This window comes from Hypanus sabinus, chromosome 4 (genome assembly GCF_030144855.1).
Source record: "Hypanus sabinus isolate sHypSab1 chromosome 4, sHypSab1.hap1, whole genome shotgun sequence".
NCBI classification, from domain to species: Eukaryota; Metazoa; Chordata; class Chondrichthyes; order Myliobatiformes; family Dasyatidae; genus Hypanus; species Hypanus sabinus.
The window spans coordinates 8,397,775-8,412,944 of NC_082709.1; the positions used below are offsets into that span (position 1 = coordinate 8,397,775).

Sequence of the window (15,170 nt, forward strand, 5' to 3'; positions counted from 1 at the left end):
TGCTACTGGAGAGGTAGCTGGAAAGTCCAGAGAAGGGCTTTGCTTTCCCCATGGCAGAGTACCCTCTGTGTTTACCACTGTTTCCTTTCTTAATGAACATAATGATATTTCCTCCCATTCTCAGATGTAAATGATCTAAGTTTGCTGTTGCTACATTTTAGAACTTCAAAGAAGATGTTATCTGCTCAGTATTCCTTATTATGTAGTTGGGTTATTGGTCTTTTTGACTGCTTGTAACTTTGACTCCATCCCACAGCAAACCAGGTTAGGATAATTAGCTAATATTATAAAAGTATTGTCATTACTATTATTATTAATTATCCCTTAGTATTGGTAAGTGGGGAAAACATTAGAGATTTGATATATAATTGAGAATAAGTTGCAGGATTACAAGGAAATAAAGGGAATTGGGATTGAAGACACTGCAAAATTGCAAGACAGCATTAATTGAATGTTCCTCTAATAAGCAAGTACATTTTTTTAAACAAATGAGAAGGTATTATGATTACACCTGGTAATATTTTTACTCCTTTTTACAAGTATAATTATTATAAATTTTTTGCATAAGTATTGAGTTGAGAATGCCAACCTCTGCATTACTTGCTTGAAGAAACGAGGCCAACATGAGTTCTCAGTATTCAGACATTATCAGCTGAGTATTGTCAGTCAAGTACATTTGGAACTGATTGTTTCACCCACAACAGGGTTATGGTGAAAGCTTCACATTTTACAAAATAATTAATTTTAAAAACTAGTACATATCATAAATGTATTGTTTTAGAAATAATTCTAACCTATTTTTAAAATCATAAGCACTATATAGAGCTAGTGATTGCTGAGCTCAGGGTACATGGCCTAAGTAATTTATGGATATGGCATATGGTTAAACTGGGGGATACTTAGCAGGTCCATCTTCCAAATGTAACATAGAAAACCTACAGCACAATACAGACCCTTCGGCCCACAAAGTTGTGCCGAACACGTTCCTACCTTAGAAATTATTAGGCTTACCTATAGCCCTCTATTTGTCTAAGCTCCATGTACTATCTAAAAGTCTCTTAAAAGACCCTATCGTATCTGCCTGCACCACCATTGCCAGCAGCCCATTCCATGCACTCATTATTCTCTGAGTAAAAAACTTACCCCTGATATCTCTTCTGTACCTTCTCCCCGGCACCTTAAACCTGTGTCCTCTTGTGGCAACCATTTCAGTCCTGGGAAAAAGCCTCTGACGATCCGCACAATCAATGCCTCCCATCATCTTATACACCTCTATCAGGTCACCACTCATCCTCCGTCACTCCAAGGAGAAAAGGCCGAGTTCACTCAACCTATTCTCATAAGGCATGCTCCCTTATCCAGGCAACATCCTTGTAAATCTCCTCTGCACCCTTTCTATGGCTTCCACATCCTTCCTGTAGTGAGGCAACCAGAACTGAGCACAGTACTCCAAGTGGGGTCTGACCAAGGTCCTATATAGCTGCAATATTACCTCTCGGCTCCTAAATTCAATTCCACAATTGATGAAGGCCAATACACCATATGCCTTCTTAGCCCCAGCGTTAACCTGCGCAGCTGCTTTGAGCATCCTATGGACTCGGACCCCAAGATCCCTCTGATCCTCCACACTGCCAAGAGTCTTACCATTTATACTATATTCTGCCATCATATTTGACCTACCAAAATGAACCACTTCACACTTATCTGGGTTGAACTCCATCTGGCACTTCTCAGCCCAATTTTGCATCCTATCAATGTCCCGCTGTAACCTCTGACAGCCCTCCACACTATCCACAACACCTCCAACCTTTTTGTCATGAGCAAACTTACTAACCCATCCCTCCACTTCCTCACCCAGGTTATTTATAAAAAATCACAAAGATTAAGGGTCCCAGAACAGATCCCTGAGGCACCCCACTGGTGACTGATCTCCATGCAGAATATGACCCGTCTACAACCACTCTTTGCCTTCTGTGGGCAAGTCAGTTCTGGACCCACTAAGCAATGCCTCCTTGGATCCCATGCCTCCTTATTTTCTCAATAAACCTTGCATGGGGCTTATCAAATGCCTTGCCGAAATCCATATACACTGCATCTACTGCTCTTCCTTCATCAATGTGTTTAGTCACATCCTCAAAAAATTCTATCAGGCTCATAAGGCACGACCTGCCCTTTACAATGAAATGTTGACTACTCCTAATCATATTATACCTCTCCAAATGTTCAGAAATCCTGCCTCTCAGGATCTTCTCCATCAACTTTCCAACCACTGAAGTAAGACTCACTGGTCTATAATTTCCTGGGCTATCTCTACTCTCTTTCTTGAATAAAGGAACAACATCCACCACCCTCCAATCCTTCGGAACCTCTCCAGTCCTCATTGATAATCAAAGATCATTGCCAGAGGCTCAGCAATCTCCTTCCTCGCTTCCCACAGTAACCTGGGGTACATCCCATCTGGTGCCAGTGACTTAACCAACTTGATGCTTTCCAAAAGCTCCAGCACATCCATTTTCTTAATATCTGCATTCTCAAGCTTTTCAGTGCCCTGCAAGTCTTCTCTACAATCACCAAGATCCCTTTCCATTGTGAATACTGAAGTAAAGTATTCATTAAGTACCCCTGCTATTTCCTCCAGGTCCATACACACTTTCTCACTGTCACACTTGATAGGTCCTATTCTTTCACGTCTTAGCCTCTTGCTCTTCACATACTTGTAGAATGCCTTGGGGTTTTCCTTAATCCTGCCCCCAAGGCCTTCTCAAGGCCCCTTCTGGCTCTCCTATTTTCCTTTTTAAGCTCCTGGCAGAGAAAGAAATTCTACCTGACCTCGAAAACCGAGGGGAAAATTTTCCTGTCTGATTGATTATGGGTAATGCTCAATCGATGTTTTACAAATTGTTTTGGAGTTAACAGGTCTTTCAACTAACAAATTTTCAATGATGATTTTTGTTTAGGTGCACAATTTTAATATAGATTAAAATTAAAGTTTCATTTGGGAATGTAGAGAGTAATTCCTAACTTAAATATTGTTTTCTTTAATTACAGAAGGATCAACATTAATAAAGATCTTAGAAAATTTGTAGAATAACTTTTTAATAATACCTTGTAAATATGGAGTTTTATGGTGTTTCAAGTATAACGTAGGATCTCAAGAGTCTGGAAGTCTGTTTACAGAGAACGTGGTTGAGAGAATGTGTAATTTCTTCCAGTGGCACAGCCCAGACAGAGGAATCTTTGGGCCAAATCCAGCTGACTGTACGTTATTCCACTCCACGTCACTCTCTGGTTGTAATTGTTCACTGTTGCAGGTAAATTTCCTTATGGGCAATTATTTTACTTGTGAAATTTGTTGCATTCATGTTGGTAATGAGATCAATATGTGTCCTGAAAAAACAAATGATGTGGAGAAAACAGGTGAATGATCATCTTTTCATTAAGGCTTGATATTTCACAGAGCTAATATAGACTTGGGGACAGTCAACCACTGTCCTAATGTTCAACTTTGTTGTTTAAAGAATCTATGCCAAATGTCATAATAGGTAGAACTTGTCATGATACTGTGGCGACCCATTTCCTGGCACATCCGAACCGGCTCACAATTAGATAGCCTACAGGGGTTTGCGAGCACAGAGCTTTGGAGCCTCTGCGCCATGGGGGGCAGGTTGAGGGAGGCTTAAAAGTGAGGCTGAGGATTTCGAATAAAGTTTTTTTCCTTCGACTGCAGTTACCGACTCCGTGTCGTAATTTTAGCGCTGCGTGTAGCACACCGCTACAATACGACTTATTCCCATTAAACGCGTAAAGGCCCCAAAACCAACTCCGATCAAATACTTGTTCAAGCTCTTACTTACTTACTGCATGATATGCCACTGGCATTTAGAACATCAATGAAGATCCTCCATCTCTGGTGATATTCAGGGCTCCCTTCACTGTGTCAGTAGCTTCATCTCGTTTTCACCACTGTCAGTCATGCAGGTCTCAGGTGGAGACTCAGGAATACCATTGCACTCAATAGGATTCCATTACAATTTTGTTTTACCAGTCAGGGTTGTTAGCCTGAGCTGAACCCCCAAACCTGGAGGGCTCTTAGTTTGGCCTATACCCTTTGACTTATTTGGCATGGGTGACCCTAACCAGGAGCCAAAACATGAAGCCCTGACTCCAGCCAACATAGCTGTCATTGAGGCACGCAAGCCTCCAAACCCTCCAATAAGGTTGTGGTCCTCTTGGAGGTCAAACCTTTCAGATGAACCCTTAATTCATGATTTCCTTCATTGTTGTTTATCTTATACTTGACTTTTCTGGATATTTTATTTTTCCTGCCAGTTTCTTGTTACCTAAAGTGAAAATCAAGTGCAGTATTCAGCTGAATTTGGGAATAATTTAACCAATTATACAGATACATTTGATATTTTACATATTTTCTGTTGATTTACAGTAATTGGAGCATAGCATTTTCTCTGCAAGAGTTTGAGGATGAAGGGATAGAATACGAGAATATAGAAAGAATAAATTTAATTCAGGATAAGATGTTTGAATGCTTAAACAGTAGTCACCTAAAACTGTTTCCTTCAGTGAAATATTCATACAAAGGAAAAGAATCTTTACAGTAAAAAGCACTGTTTTCACAAAGATTAGTGGCAACATAAAAATCCCCCAAAAAGATGTGGTTAAATAAAGTGCTCATGATTTGAAATTGACAAGATTTTTATATCATGAATCAAATATGGGTTAAGTGTCTGCAGCTAACAAAACTGCAAAATGGGTTTGAATGACAGAATGGCCTTCTACTTTTCACTTGAGTAATATTTAATTAACTGAATGTTTCTCTGTGCACCTTTGTCCAGTATAATATGGACTACAGAGTAGATTCAATGTTAATCAAATAGCTGAGTTAGTATTTCCAAGGTTTACCAAGATAATAGTTGCGGTTTCATATTTCATTTGACACAGAAACCTAATCGCCTGTTCAAATGAGGGATCAGATCCGTATGTCCGACTTTACCTTCTTCCTGACAAGAGCTGGTCAGGCCGGAGAAAAACACAAGTCAAGAAGAAGACTGTTAATCCACAGTATGATGAAAAGTAGGTATCCCATAAATACATCTCATTCCTGATTTCAAAGCCCTCAGGTTAAGTCTGATTTACAGTAGGGACTTCGTGGCCAGAGGTTTAATTCACTGATGGACAACAGTCTTTGTAAAGATAAAGATTAGCCTTATTTGTTACGTGTACATTGAAACATACAGTGAAGTACATTGTTTTGAATCATTGAGCACCATAATCTGATTAGTGCTGGGGCAGTCCACAGGTGAGGCCTTGATTCCGGTGCCAACCAGCTAACCCTCACTCATATATCTTTAGCTTATGGGAAGAAACCAGAGCTTATGGAGAAAACCCACACAGTCACAGGAGAACAGACAGACTTCTTACAGATAGCGGTAGGAATTGAACCCCACTCTTACAGCTGGCATTGTAAAGCGTTATGCTCACCACTATGCTAGCTTAATTATAATTCAATATAAATAAATTATTCAATTAATTTTGAACTCTTAACAAAATGGCATGCTAAGTTTACCTCAATTGACTTAAAGATGTTAAAATAGGTATCAGTCATGTGATAAATCCCTTTTTCAATCTATCCTATTCATTGCATATATCATTTGTGACACACACAAGTATAATCTTCTTAGAAAATACTTGTTGAATTGATCCCTGAATGTTTGTGAGAATGAACGTGAAATTAACATTTTGTCTTATTCAGGTTTGAATTTGCCATGTCGTTGGAGGAAATTCCTAAACATAAATTAGATGTTGCTGTAAAAAACAATCGGTCATTCCGATCTCATGTGAGGAAGGAACTTGGGATGGTAAGAGTAACTTATATTTATAAAGAATTTGGAAAATGGGATTTGAACATGTTCAGCTCCTGTCCTCAGCGTGACATAAGCAGATGTTCCCTACTAACTGTTACACATAGTTTGAAAAACAGCAAAAGAAACTCTGTCAAGACAGACTGAAGAACTCATCTAGTAAGTGGAACTGAGAAATAAGAAAGGTATGACCAGGATAATGGGGCTATATTACAGACCATCCAACAGTCCTAAGGATTTAGAGGAACAAACTCATAAAGAGATTGCAGACTGTTGCAAGAATCATAAGGATATTATATATTAGGTAATTTTAACTTTCCACATATTGTCTGGGAATATACTGTAAAAGGACTAGATGGAATAGAGTTTCTCAAATGTGTTCAGGAAAGATTCATTCATCAGTATGTGGAAGTCCATAAGACATAGGAACAGAATTAGGCCATTCAGCCCATCAAGTCTGCTCCACCATTCCATCATGGCTGATCCTGGATCCCACTCAACCCCATACACCTGCCTTCTTGCCATATCATTTGATGCCCTGACCAATCAGGAAACAATCAACTTCTGCTTTAGATATACGCACTGACTTGGTCTCTACTGCAGTCTGTGGCAGAGTATTTCACTGATTCACTACTCTCTGGCTAAAAAAAAAATTCCTCGTTATCTCTGTTCTAAAAGGTTGCCCCTCAATTCTAAAGCTGTGCCCACTAGTTCTGGATCCCCCACCAGATGAAACGTCCTCTCCACATCCACCTTATCTAGTTCTTTCAACATTCAGTAAGTTTCAATGAGATCCCCACGCATTCTTATAAATTCCAGTGAGAACAGGTCCAAAGCTGCCAAATGCTCCTTATATGTTAACCCCTTCATTCCTGGACTCATCCTCGTGAACCTCCTCTGAACTCTCTTCAATGACAACACACCCTTTCTGAGACATGGGGCCCAAAACTGTTGACTATACTCCAAGTGCAGCCTGACTAATGTTTCATAAAGTTTCAGTATTATCTCCTTGCTTTTATATTCTATCCCCCTTGAAATAAATGCCAACATTGAAATTGCCTTCTTTACCATAGACCTGACCTGTAGGGACTCCTAAGTCCGCACTATTGTTCCTTTTACCAAAATGCTTTATCATACATTTCCCAACACTGTATTCCATCTACAACTTTTTTGCCTTTTCTTCCAATTTGTCTAAGTCCTTCTGCAATCATATTGCATCCTCAGCACTGCCTACCCCTTGTCCCGATGAGAGAGTATGCAATAATGGATCTACTATAAGGGAATGAGATGGCAGAAGTTTATGTAGATTAACACCTTGCATCCAGTGACTACAATGCTATTAATTTCAAAGTAACTATGCAAAAAGATAGGCCTGGTCTATGGGTCACTCTGTATTTAGGATGAGGTAGTAAATTGGATTAGACATTGACTTTGTGGGAGAAGACAGAGAGAGGTGGTAGAGGGTTGCCTCTCTGTCTGGTGGCCTATGACTAGTGGTGTGCTGCAGGGATTGGTGCTTGTTCCTTTGATGTTTGTCCTCTACATCAACGGTCTGGATGATAATGTGGTTCACTGGATCAGCATATTTGTAGATGACAAAAAGATTGGGGGTGTAGCGGACAGTGAAGAAGGCTATCATGGATTGCAGAGAGTTCTACATCAGCTGGAAAAATGGACTGAAAATGGCAGATGGAATTCATTGCAGACAAATGCTAAATTTTGCACTTCGGTGGGAGATCCAACCAGTGTAGGTCTTACATAGTGAAGAGTAGGGTAGGCACCGAAGAATGTGGAAGAACAAAGGGATTTGGGAATACAGGTCCATAATTCATTGGAAGTGTTATTCCAGATAGATAGGGTCATAAAGAAAGCTTTTTCCATATAACATATATAACAATTACAGCATGGAAACAGGCCATCTCGGCCCTTCTAGTCCTTGCCAAAAGCTTATTCTCACCTAGTCCCACTGACCTGCACTCAGCCCATAACCCTCCATTCCTTTCCTGTCCATATACCTATCCAATTTTACTTTAAATGACAATACCGAACCTGCCTGTACCGCTTCTACTGGAAGCTCGTTCCACACAGCTACCACTCTCTGAGTAAAGAAATTCCCCCCCCCCCCTGTATTTCCCCTAAACTTTTACCCCCTAACTCTCAAATCATGTCCTCTTGTTCGAATCTCCCCTACTCTCAATGGAAAAAGCCTATCCACGTCAACTCTATCTATCCCCCTCATAATTTTAAATACCTCTATCAAGTCCCCCCTCAATCTTCTATGCTCCAAAGAATAAAGACCTAACTTGTTCAACCTTTCTGTAACTTAGGTGCTGAAACCCTGGTAATATTCTAGTAAATTTTCTCTGTACTCTTGTTGACATCTTTCCTATAATTCGATGACCAGAACTGTACATAATACTCCAAATTTCACCTTACCAATGCCTTGTACAATTTTAACATTACATCCCAACTTCTATACTCAATGCTCTGATTTATAAAGGCCAGCATACCAAAACCTTTCTTCACCACCCTATCCACCTTCAGGGAACTATGCACTATTATTCCTAGATCACTCTGTTCTATTGCATTCTTCAATGCCCTACCATTTACCATGTATGTCCTATTTTGATTATTCCTACCAAAATGTAGCACCTCACACTTATCAGCATTAAACTCCATCTGCCATCTTTCAGCCCACTCTTCTAAATGGCCTAAATCTCTCTGCAAGCTTTGAAAACCTACTTCATTATCCACAATGCCACCTATCTTATCATCATCTGCATACTTACTAAAACAATTTGCCACCCCATCATCCAGATCATTAATGTATATGACATACAACATTGGACCCAGTACAGATCCTTGAGGCACACCACTAGTCACCGGCCATCAACCTGACAAACAGTTATCCACCACTACTCTCTGGCATCTCCCATCTGGCCACTGTTGAATCCATTTTACTACTTCAATTTTAATACCTAACGATTGAACCTTCCTAACTAACCTTCTGTGTGGAACCTTGTCAAAGACCTTACTCAAGTCCATATAGACAACATCCACTGCTTTACCCTCGTCAACTTTCCTAGTAACCTCTTCAAAAAATTCAATAAGATTTGTCAAACATGACCTTCCACGCACAAATCCATGTTGACTGTTCCTAATCAGACCCTGTCTATCCAGATAATTATATATACCATCTCTAAGAATACTTTCCATTAATTTACCCACTGCTAACGTCAAACTGACAGGCCAATAATTGCTAGGTTTACTCTTAAAACCCTTTTTAAACAATGGAACCACATGAGCAATATGCCAATCCTCCGGCACCATCCCCATTTCTAATGACATTTGAAATTTTTCTGTCAAAGCCCCTGCTATTTCTACACTAACTTCCCTCAAGGTCAGAGGGAATATCCTGTCAGGACCCGGAGACTTATCCAATTAATATTCCTTAAAAGTGCCAGTACTTCCTCCTCTTTAATCATCATAGTTTCCATAACTTCCTTACTTGTTTCCCTTACCTTACACAATTCAATATCCTTCTCCTTAGTGAATACCGATGAAAAGAAATTGTTCAAAATCTCCCCCATCTCTTTTGGCTCCACACATAACTGTCCACTCTGATTTTCTAAGGGACTAATTTTATCCCTCACTATCCTTTTGCTATTAATATAATTGTAGAAACCCTTTGGATTTATTTTCACCTCTCTTGCCAAAGCAACCTCGTATCTTCTTTTATAACCATATAACCATGTAACAATCACAGCACGGAAACAGGCCATCTTGGCCCTTTTAGTCTGTGCCAGACGCTCACTCTCACCTTTTATCTTTTCTTATTTCTTTCTTAAGATTCTTTTTACATTCTTTATATTCCTTGAAAACCTCCTTTAATCCATGCTGCTTATATTTATTGTAGATATCTCTCTTTTTCTGAACCAAGTTTCCAATATCTCTTGAAAACCATGGCTTTCTCAAACTTTTAACCTTTCCTTTCAACCACTGGAGCCTCTCTAGCAAACCTACCTGCAAGAATATTTGTCCCCTTCCAGTTCAGATGTATACTGTCCCGCCAGAACAGGTCCCACCTTTCCTGGAAAACTGCCCAATTATCTATAAATCTGAAGCTCTCCCTCTTGCACCATGTCTTCAGCCACGTGTTGATCTGCGCTATCTTACTATTTCTAAACCCGCCTGCACGTGATACTGGTAGCAATCCTGAGATTGCTATCCTGGAAGTCTTGTCCTTTAACTTAGCACCTAGCTCCCTAAGCTCACCTTTCAGGACCTCCTCACTCTTCCTACCCACGTCATTGGCCTTCATAAATCAATATATTGAGTACAGGAAATGGAATATTATGTTGAAGTTGTATAAGACATTGGTGAGGCCTAATTTGAAGTATTGTGTGCAGTTTTGGTCACCTACCTACAGGAAAGATGTAAAAAAGTTTGAAACAGTACAGAGAAAATCTACAAGGATGTTGCCAGGTCTGGGGGATCTGAGTTATAAGGAAAGATTGAATAGGTTAGGACTGTATTCTTTGATCACAAATCAACAAGGCTAAGTATCATCCTGTTACTATAATGAAATTATGGTTACTGCATCCTAGGGTGATAGGATGATGGGGTGATAGTCTCAGTTCCAGCTGCTCTCACATGGGTAATGTACAGTGTGACTAATATGCTCATCATATATGAAAGACCCTTGACAACAGAATAATTTACTGAAAATCTCTACAGTGAACAAAATTAGTGAGCCAGAACTCATTTATTGATGGGGTCAGTGAAGAGGAGTTGGGGCCCAAGATTTTTCTTGTCCCTGGTTTCGGGCCTAAATATTTATGTATTTTTACTCTTGTTCAATAGCATAACAAATGCTTTATTTAACTGCATAAGTACTTAGTATCATTATTATTTTGTTTTTTTAAGTTTCAGCTTTACTATAGATGTATTCATTTTTATATTCTTCTCTGCTAAATCACAGTATTTGGTTGCTCAAAATAAATAATTTTGTGAATACACTTTGGGGTTACCCCACAATTCTTAAAATGGTTAATGTAGCCTATGAACTAATTAAGTTTTACATTGTTCTTCATTAAAAGGTATTGATTGATATTCCAAAGGATAACTTAACCCCAGGTTTTACAGAATGGTAAGGTATACGCCTTGATTATAGACATTAAGTATTCAAAAAAATTCAGTACACATATGTACATACCCAAACCACTTAAAAACAATCCTTATAGAATAGTTATATCTAGCTGAATGCAAAAACATCGCTTTCTTGTAAATGTTCCTAGAAAGATGGTGACAGAAACTCTTCTCTCTGAACTCAAGTTGAGAAATGTTGTACATACAAGTACAAGTTTGTCTTTTGTATATATTCAATATTAAAGCTTCTTTTTATTTGTTTTGTAAAATGTAGATCTATTTTTGTTTCTTAGTATAATTACAACTCTAGTTGGAGCAGGAAGATGAAGAGAAGTGTTTTTTTTTGACGTGTGAGAAATAACCATTCCATATGTAGTGTGATAGTAAACAGAAATTAAGCTATATAGCTTTATTCACCACACATCCTATAACAACTTTTGGTTCATAAACAGCTTTAGTCCCTTTATCAAAAGTGTCTTTTGTTTTTCCTGGGACCAGGAATAATATGTGACAGTGACATTATCCTTTTCACAGGTACAAGCTAACTGATGATGGATTACCAAGCAAAGGACGAGAAAATGTTTGATAAGTAATTAAACTGGAGCTTCTTGTGGTTTTCTGATGGATTGAGGAAGGATCACGGATATTTATCTGGTAATCTGGCAACCTGGCTGTCACGTGAAACTATCGAATTCATTTTGACAAGAAATGATCTTGCATTATGAGAAAGGACTACATCTATACCCAAATTTTCTTTGTAAATGTCCACATTTTATGTTAACTAAGCTGAAAATTTTCATCATAACTGGGCAAATTTAAGGACTTGCAACTGGTTAAATGGAATATAGCAGAAGTTGCACTTTTAAACAGGATTGTAAATTTAAACATCATTAAAGACAACACATTTCCTAAAGCTTTTCTCAAAACATTTTCTTCTCCAATTGATTTATGAAGAAAATTTAATCCCTGAAGTACATAATCCAGATTCACAAGACTGTTTTCAAGTATGCTATTTAATAAGATCCAGCTTTTAAATGTGCATTTTCTCTACATTTTTTTTAACTTTTGCCTTAATGCTGTTCGTTTGCTTCACATTCAACTTTTTGGGATAAAAAAGTAGGCTTGAACTGGTGCCTTAGGTCCATTTTGCTATCATGTGACCAATAATAACCGGACTAAAGTTTAAAAAAATAATTTCAAACAGGTGGAAACATGTTAAAAATAGATTTGTTTTCTTTACCTATTGTAAATATGATGGTTATTTCCTGTATGGAAAATGCTCAGAACAATGGCTATTGATATGAATTGATATTTATTAACAGCTGTAAATAAATTGATTTCATATGAACAAACCACGTTTGTTACTTTGTCTAATTTTAAACTTATGTATAAACTGAGTAGTGTTAAAAGTGACTTGTCTTTGATTAGTATGGTGTGCAAGTATTAAGATATGCAGAGGTGATCACTAAATTGTCAAATCTTTCATAATAAATACACCTTAAGGGTACGCAATAATTTTAACTCCGTGTCAATGGGGCTTTGCTACAACATCTAAAATTTCAAATTGCAGACTTTGAAGGAGCATAACTGTAGACGAATAGTTCTAAACTTATTGTGTTGACGATTAGAGATAATCATTCCCTGTATTTCCAGGATAATTCAGGTTTGAAGGGGTAAGGGTGAGAAAGAACATTAAGTCCTCAAGTTAGCATTAGTTAAAACAAATCTAGTTGAAGTATATCCAAAAATAGGAAGTCATACAGATTATAAATTGGATTGTAAAAATAAAGAACCACGAAAAATGTTTGAATTTAAATCTGTTTTCTTATTTGTAGCTGAACAGCACAGACTACATGTAAAACATAAGACCATAAAAAATAGCAGAATTAGACCATTTGGCCCATTGAGTCTGCTCTACCATACAATCATGGCTGATCCTTTTCTCCACTCCTCAGCCCCATTCTATGGCCTTCTAGAACCTATCAAGCGCTGCCTTAAATGCACCCAACAACCTGACCTCCACAGCTGTCTGTGGTAATAAATTCCACAAATTCACCACCTTCTAGCTAAAGAAATTTCTCTGCATCTGTTCTAAATGGACCCCCTCTATCCTCAATCTGTGCCCTCTTGTCCTAGACTCCCCCATCATGAGAGACATCCTTTTCATAGAACATAGAACAATACAGCACAGAACAGGCCCTTTGACCCACAATGTTGTGCTGACCCTCAAACCCTGCTTCCATATAACCCTCCACCTTAAATTCCTCCATATACCTGTCTAGAAGTCTCTTAAACTTCACTAGTGTATCTGCTTCCACCACTGACTCAGGCAGTGTATTCTACACACCAACCACTCTCTGAGTAAAAAACTTTCCTCTAATATTCCCCTTGAACTTCCCTCCCCTTACCTTAAAGCCATGTCCTCTTGTATTGAGCAGTGGTGCCCTGGGGAAGAGGCACTGGTTGTCCACTCTGTCTATTCCTCTTAATATCTTGTATATCATGTCTCCTCTCATCCTCCTTCTCTCCAAAGAGTAAAGCCCTAGCTCCCTTAATCTCTGATCATGATCCATACTCTCTAAACCAGGCAGCATCCTGGTAAATCTCCTCTGTACCCTTTCCAATGCTTCCATATCCTTCCTATAGTGAGGCGACCAGAACTGGACACAGTACTCCAAGTGTGGCCTAACCAGAGTCTTATAGTGCTGCATCATTACCCTGCAGCTCTTAAACTCTATCCCTCGACTTATGAAAGCTAACACCCCAAAAGCTTTCTTAACTACCCTATCTACCTGTGAGGCAACTTTCAGGGATCTGTGGACATGTACCCCTAGATCCCTCTGCTCCTCCACACTTCCAAGTATCCTGCCATTTACTTTGTACTCTGCCTCGGAGTTTGTCCTTCCAAAGTGTACCAGCTCACACTTCTCCAGGTTGAACTCCATCTGCCACTTCTCAGCCCATTTCTGCATCCTATCAATATCTCTCTGCAATCTTCTACACTATCCACACCACCACCAACTTTTGTGTCGTCTGCAAACTTGCCAACCCACCCTTCTACCCCCACATCCAGGTCGTTAATAAAAATCACGAAAAGTAGAGGTCCCAGAACAGATCTTTGTGGGACACCACTAGTCACAACCCTTCAATCCAAATGTACTCCCTCCACCACGACCCTCTGCCTTCTGCAGGCAAGCCAATTCTGAATCCACCTGGCCAAAATTCCCAGGATCCTATGCATTCTGACTTTCTGAATAAGCCTACTGTGTGGAGCCTTGTCAAATGTCTTACTAAAATCCATGTAGATCACATCCACTGCACTACCCTCATCTATATGCCTGGTCACCTCCTCAAAGAACTCTATCAGGCTTGTTAGAAACGATTTTCCCTTCACAAAGCCATGCTGACTGTCCCTGATCAGACCATGATTCTCTAAACTCCCATAGATTCTATCTCTAAGAATCTTTTCCAACAGCTTTCCCACCACAGATGTAAGGCTCACTGGTCTATATTACCCAGACTATCCCTACTACCTTTTTTGAACAAGGGGGCAACATTCGCCTCCCTCCAGTCCTCCAGTACGTAAAGATCCTAGCCAGAGGCTCAACAATCTCTTCCCTCGCCTTGTGGAGCAGCCTGGGGAATATTCCATCAGGCCCTGGGAACTTATTCGTCCTAATGTATTTTAACAACTCCAACACCTCCTCTCCCTTAATATCAACATGGTCCAGAACATCAACCTCAGTCATATTGTCCTCATCATCATCAAGTTCCCTCTCATTGGTGAATATCGAAGAGAAGTATTCATTGAGGACCGCACTCACTTCCACAGCCTCTAGGCACATCTTCCCACCTTTATCTCTAATTGGTCCTACCTTCAGTCCTGTCAACCTTTTGTTCTTCATATAATTGAAGAATGCCTTGGGGTTTTCCTTTACCCTACTCGCCAAGGCCTTCTCATGCCCCCTTCTTGCTCTCCTCAGCCCTTTCTTGAGCTCCTTTATTGCTACCCTATATTCCTCAATAGACCCATCTGATCCTTACTTCCTAAACCTCACATATGCTAACTTCTTCCATCTGACTAGATTCTCCACCTCACTTGTCACCCATGGTTCCTTCACCCTACAATTTCTTTATCTTCCTCAC

The 15,170-nt window shown here is 39.3% G+C and overlaps 1 protein-coding gene across 1 annotated transcript in view; it reads left to right on the plus strand.

Moving 5' to 3' along the window:
- The window catches only part of LOC132392461 (extended synaptotagmin-3-like), a 106,302-nt gene extending 93,915 nt beyond the window's left edge, over positions 1-12,387 (plus strand). Inside the window, exons 19-23 of the mRNA XM_059966337.1 lie at positions 3,213-3,311; positions 4,957-5,088; positions 5,768-5,873; positions 10,976-11,025; positions 11,559-12,387. Coding sequence (XP_059822320.1) covers positions 3,213-3,311; positions 4,957-5,088; positions 5,768-5,873; positions 10,976-11,025; positions 11,559-11,610 — 439 coding nt within the window. The 3' untranslated portion in view covers positions 11,611-12,387. The remainder of the gene's footprint in view (positions 1-3,212; positions 3,312-4,956; positions 5,089-5,767; positions 5,874-10,975; positions 11,026-11,558) is intronic.
- The last annotated feature ends 2,783 nt before the right edge of the window (positions 12,388-15,170 follow it).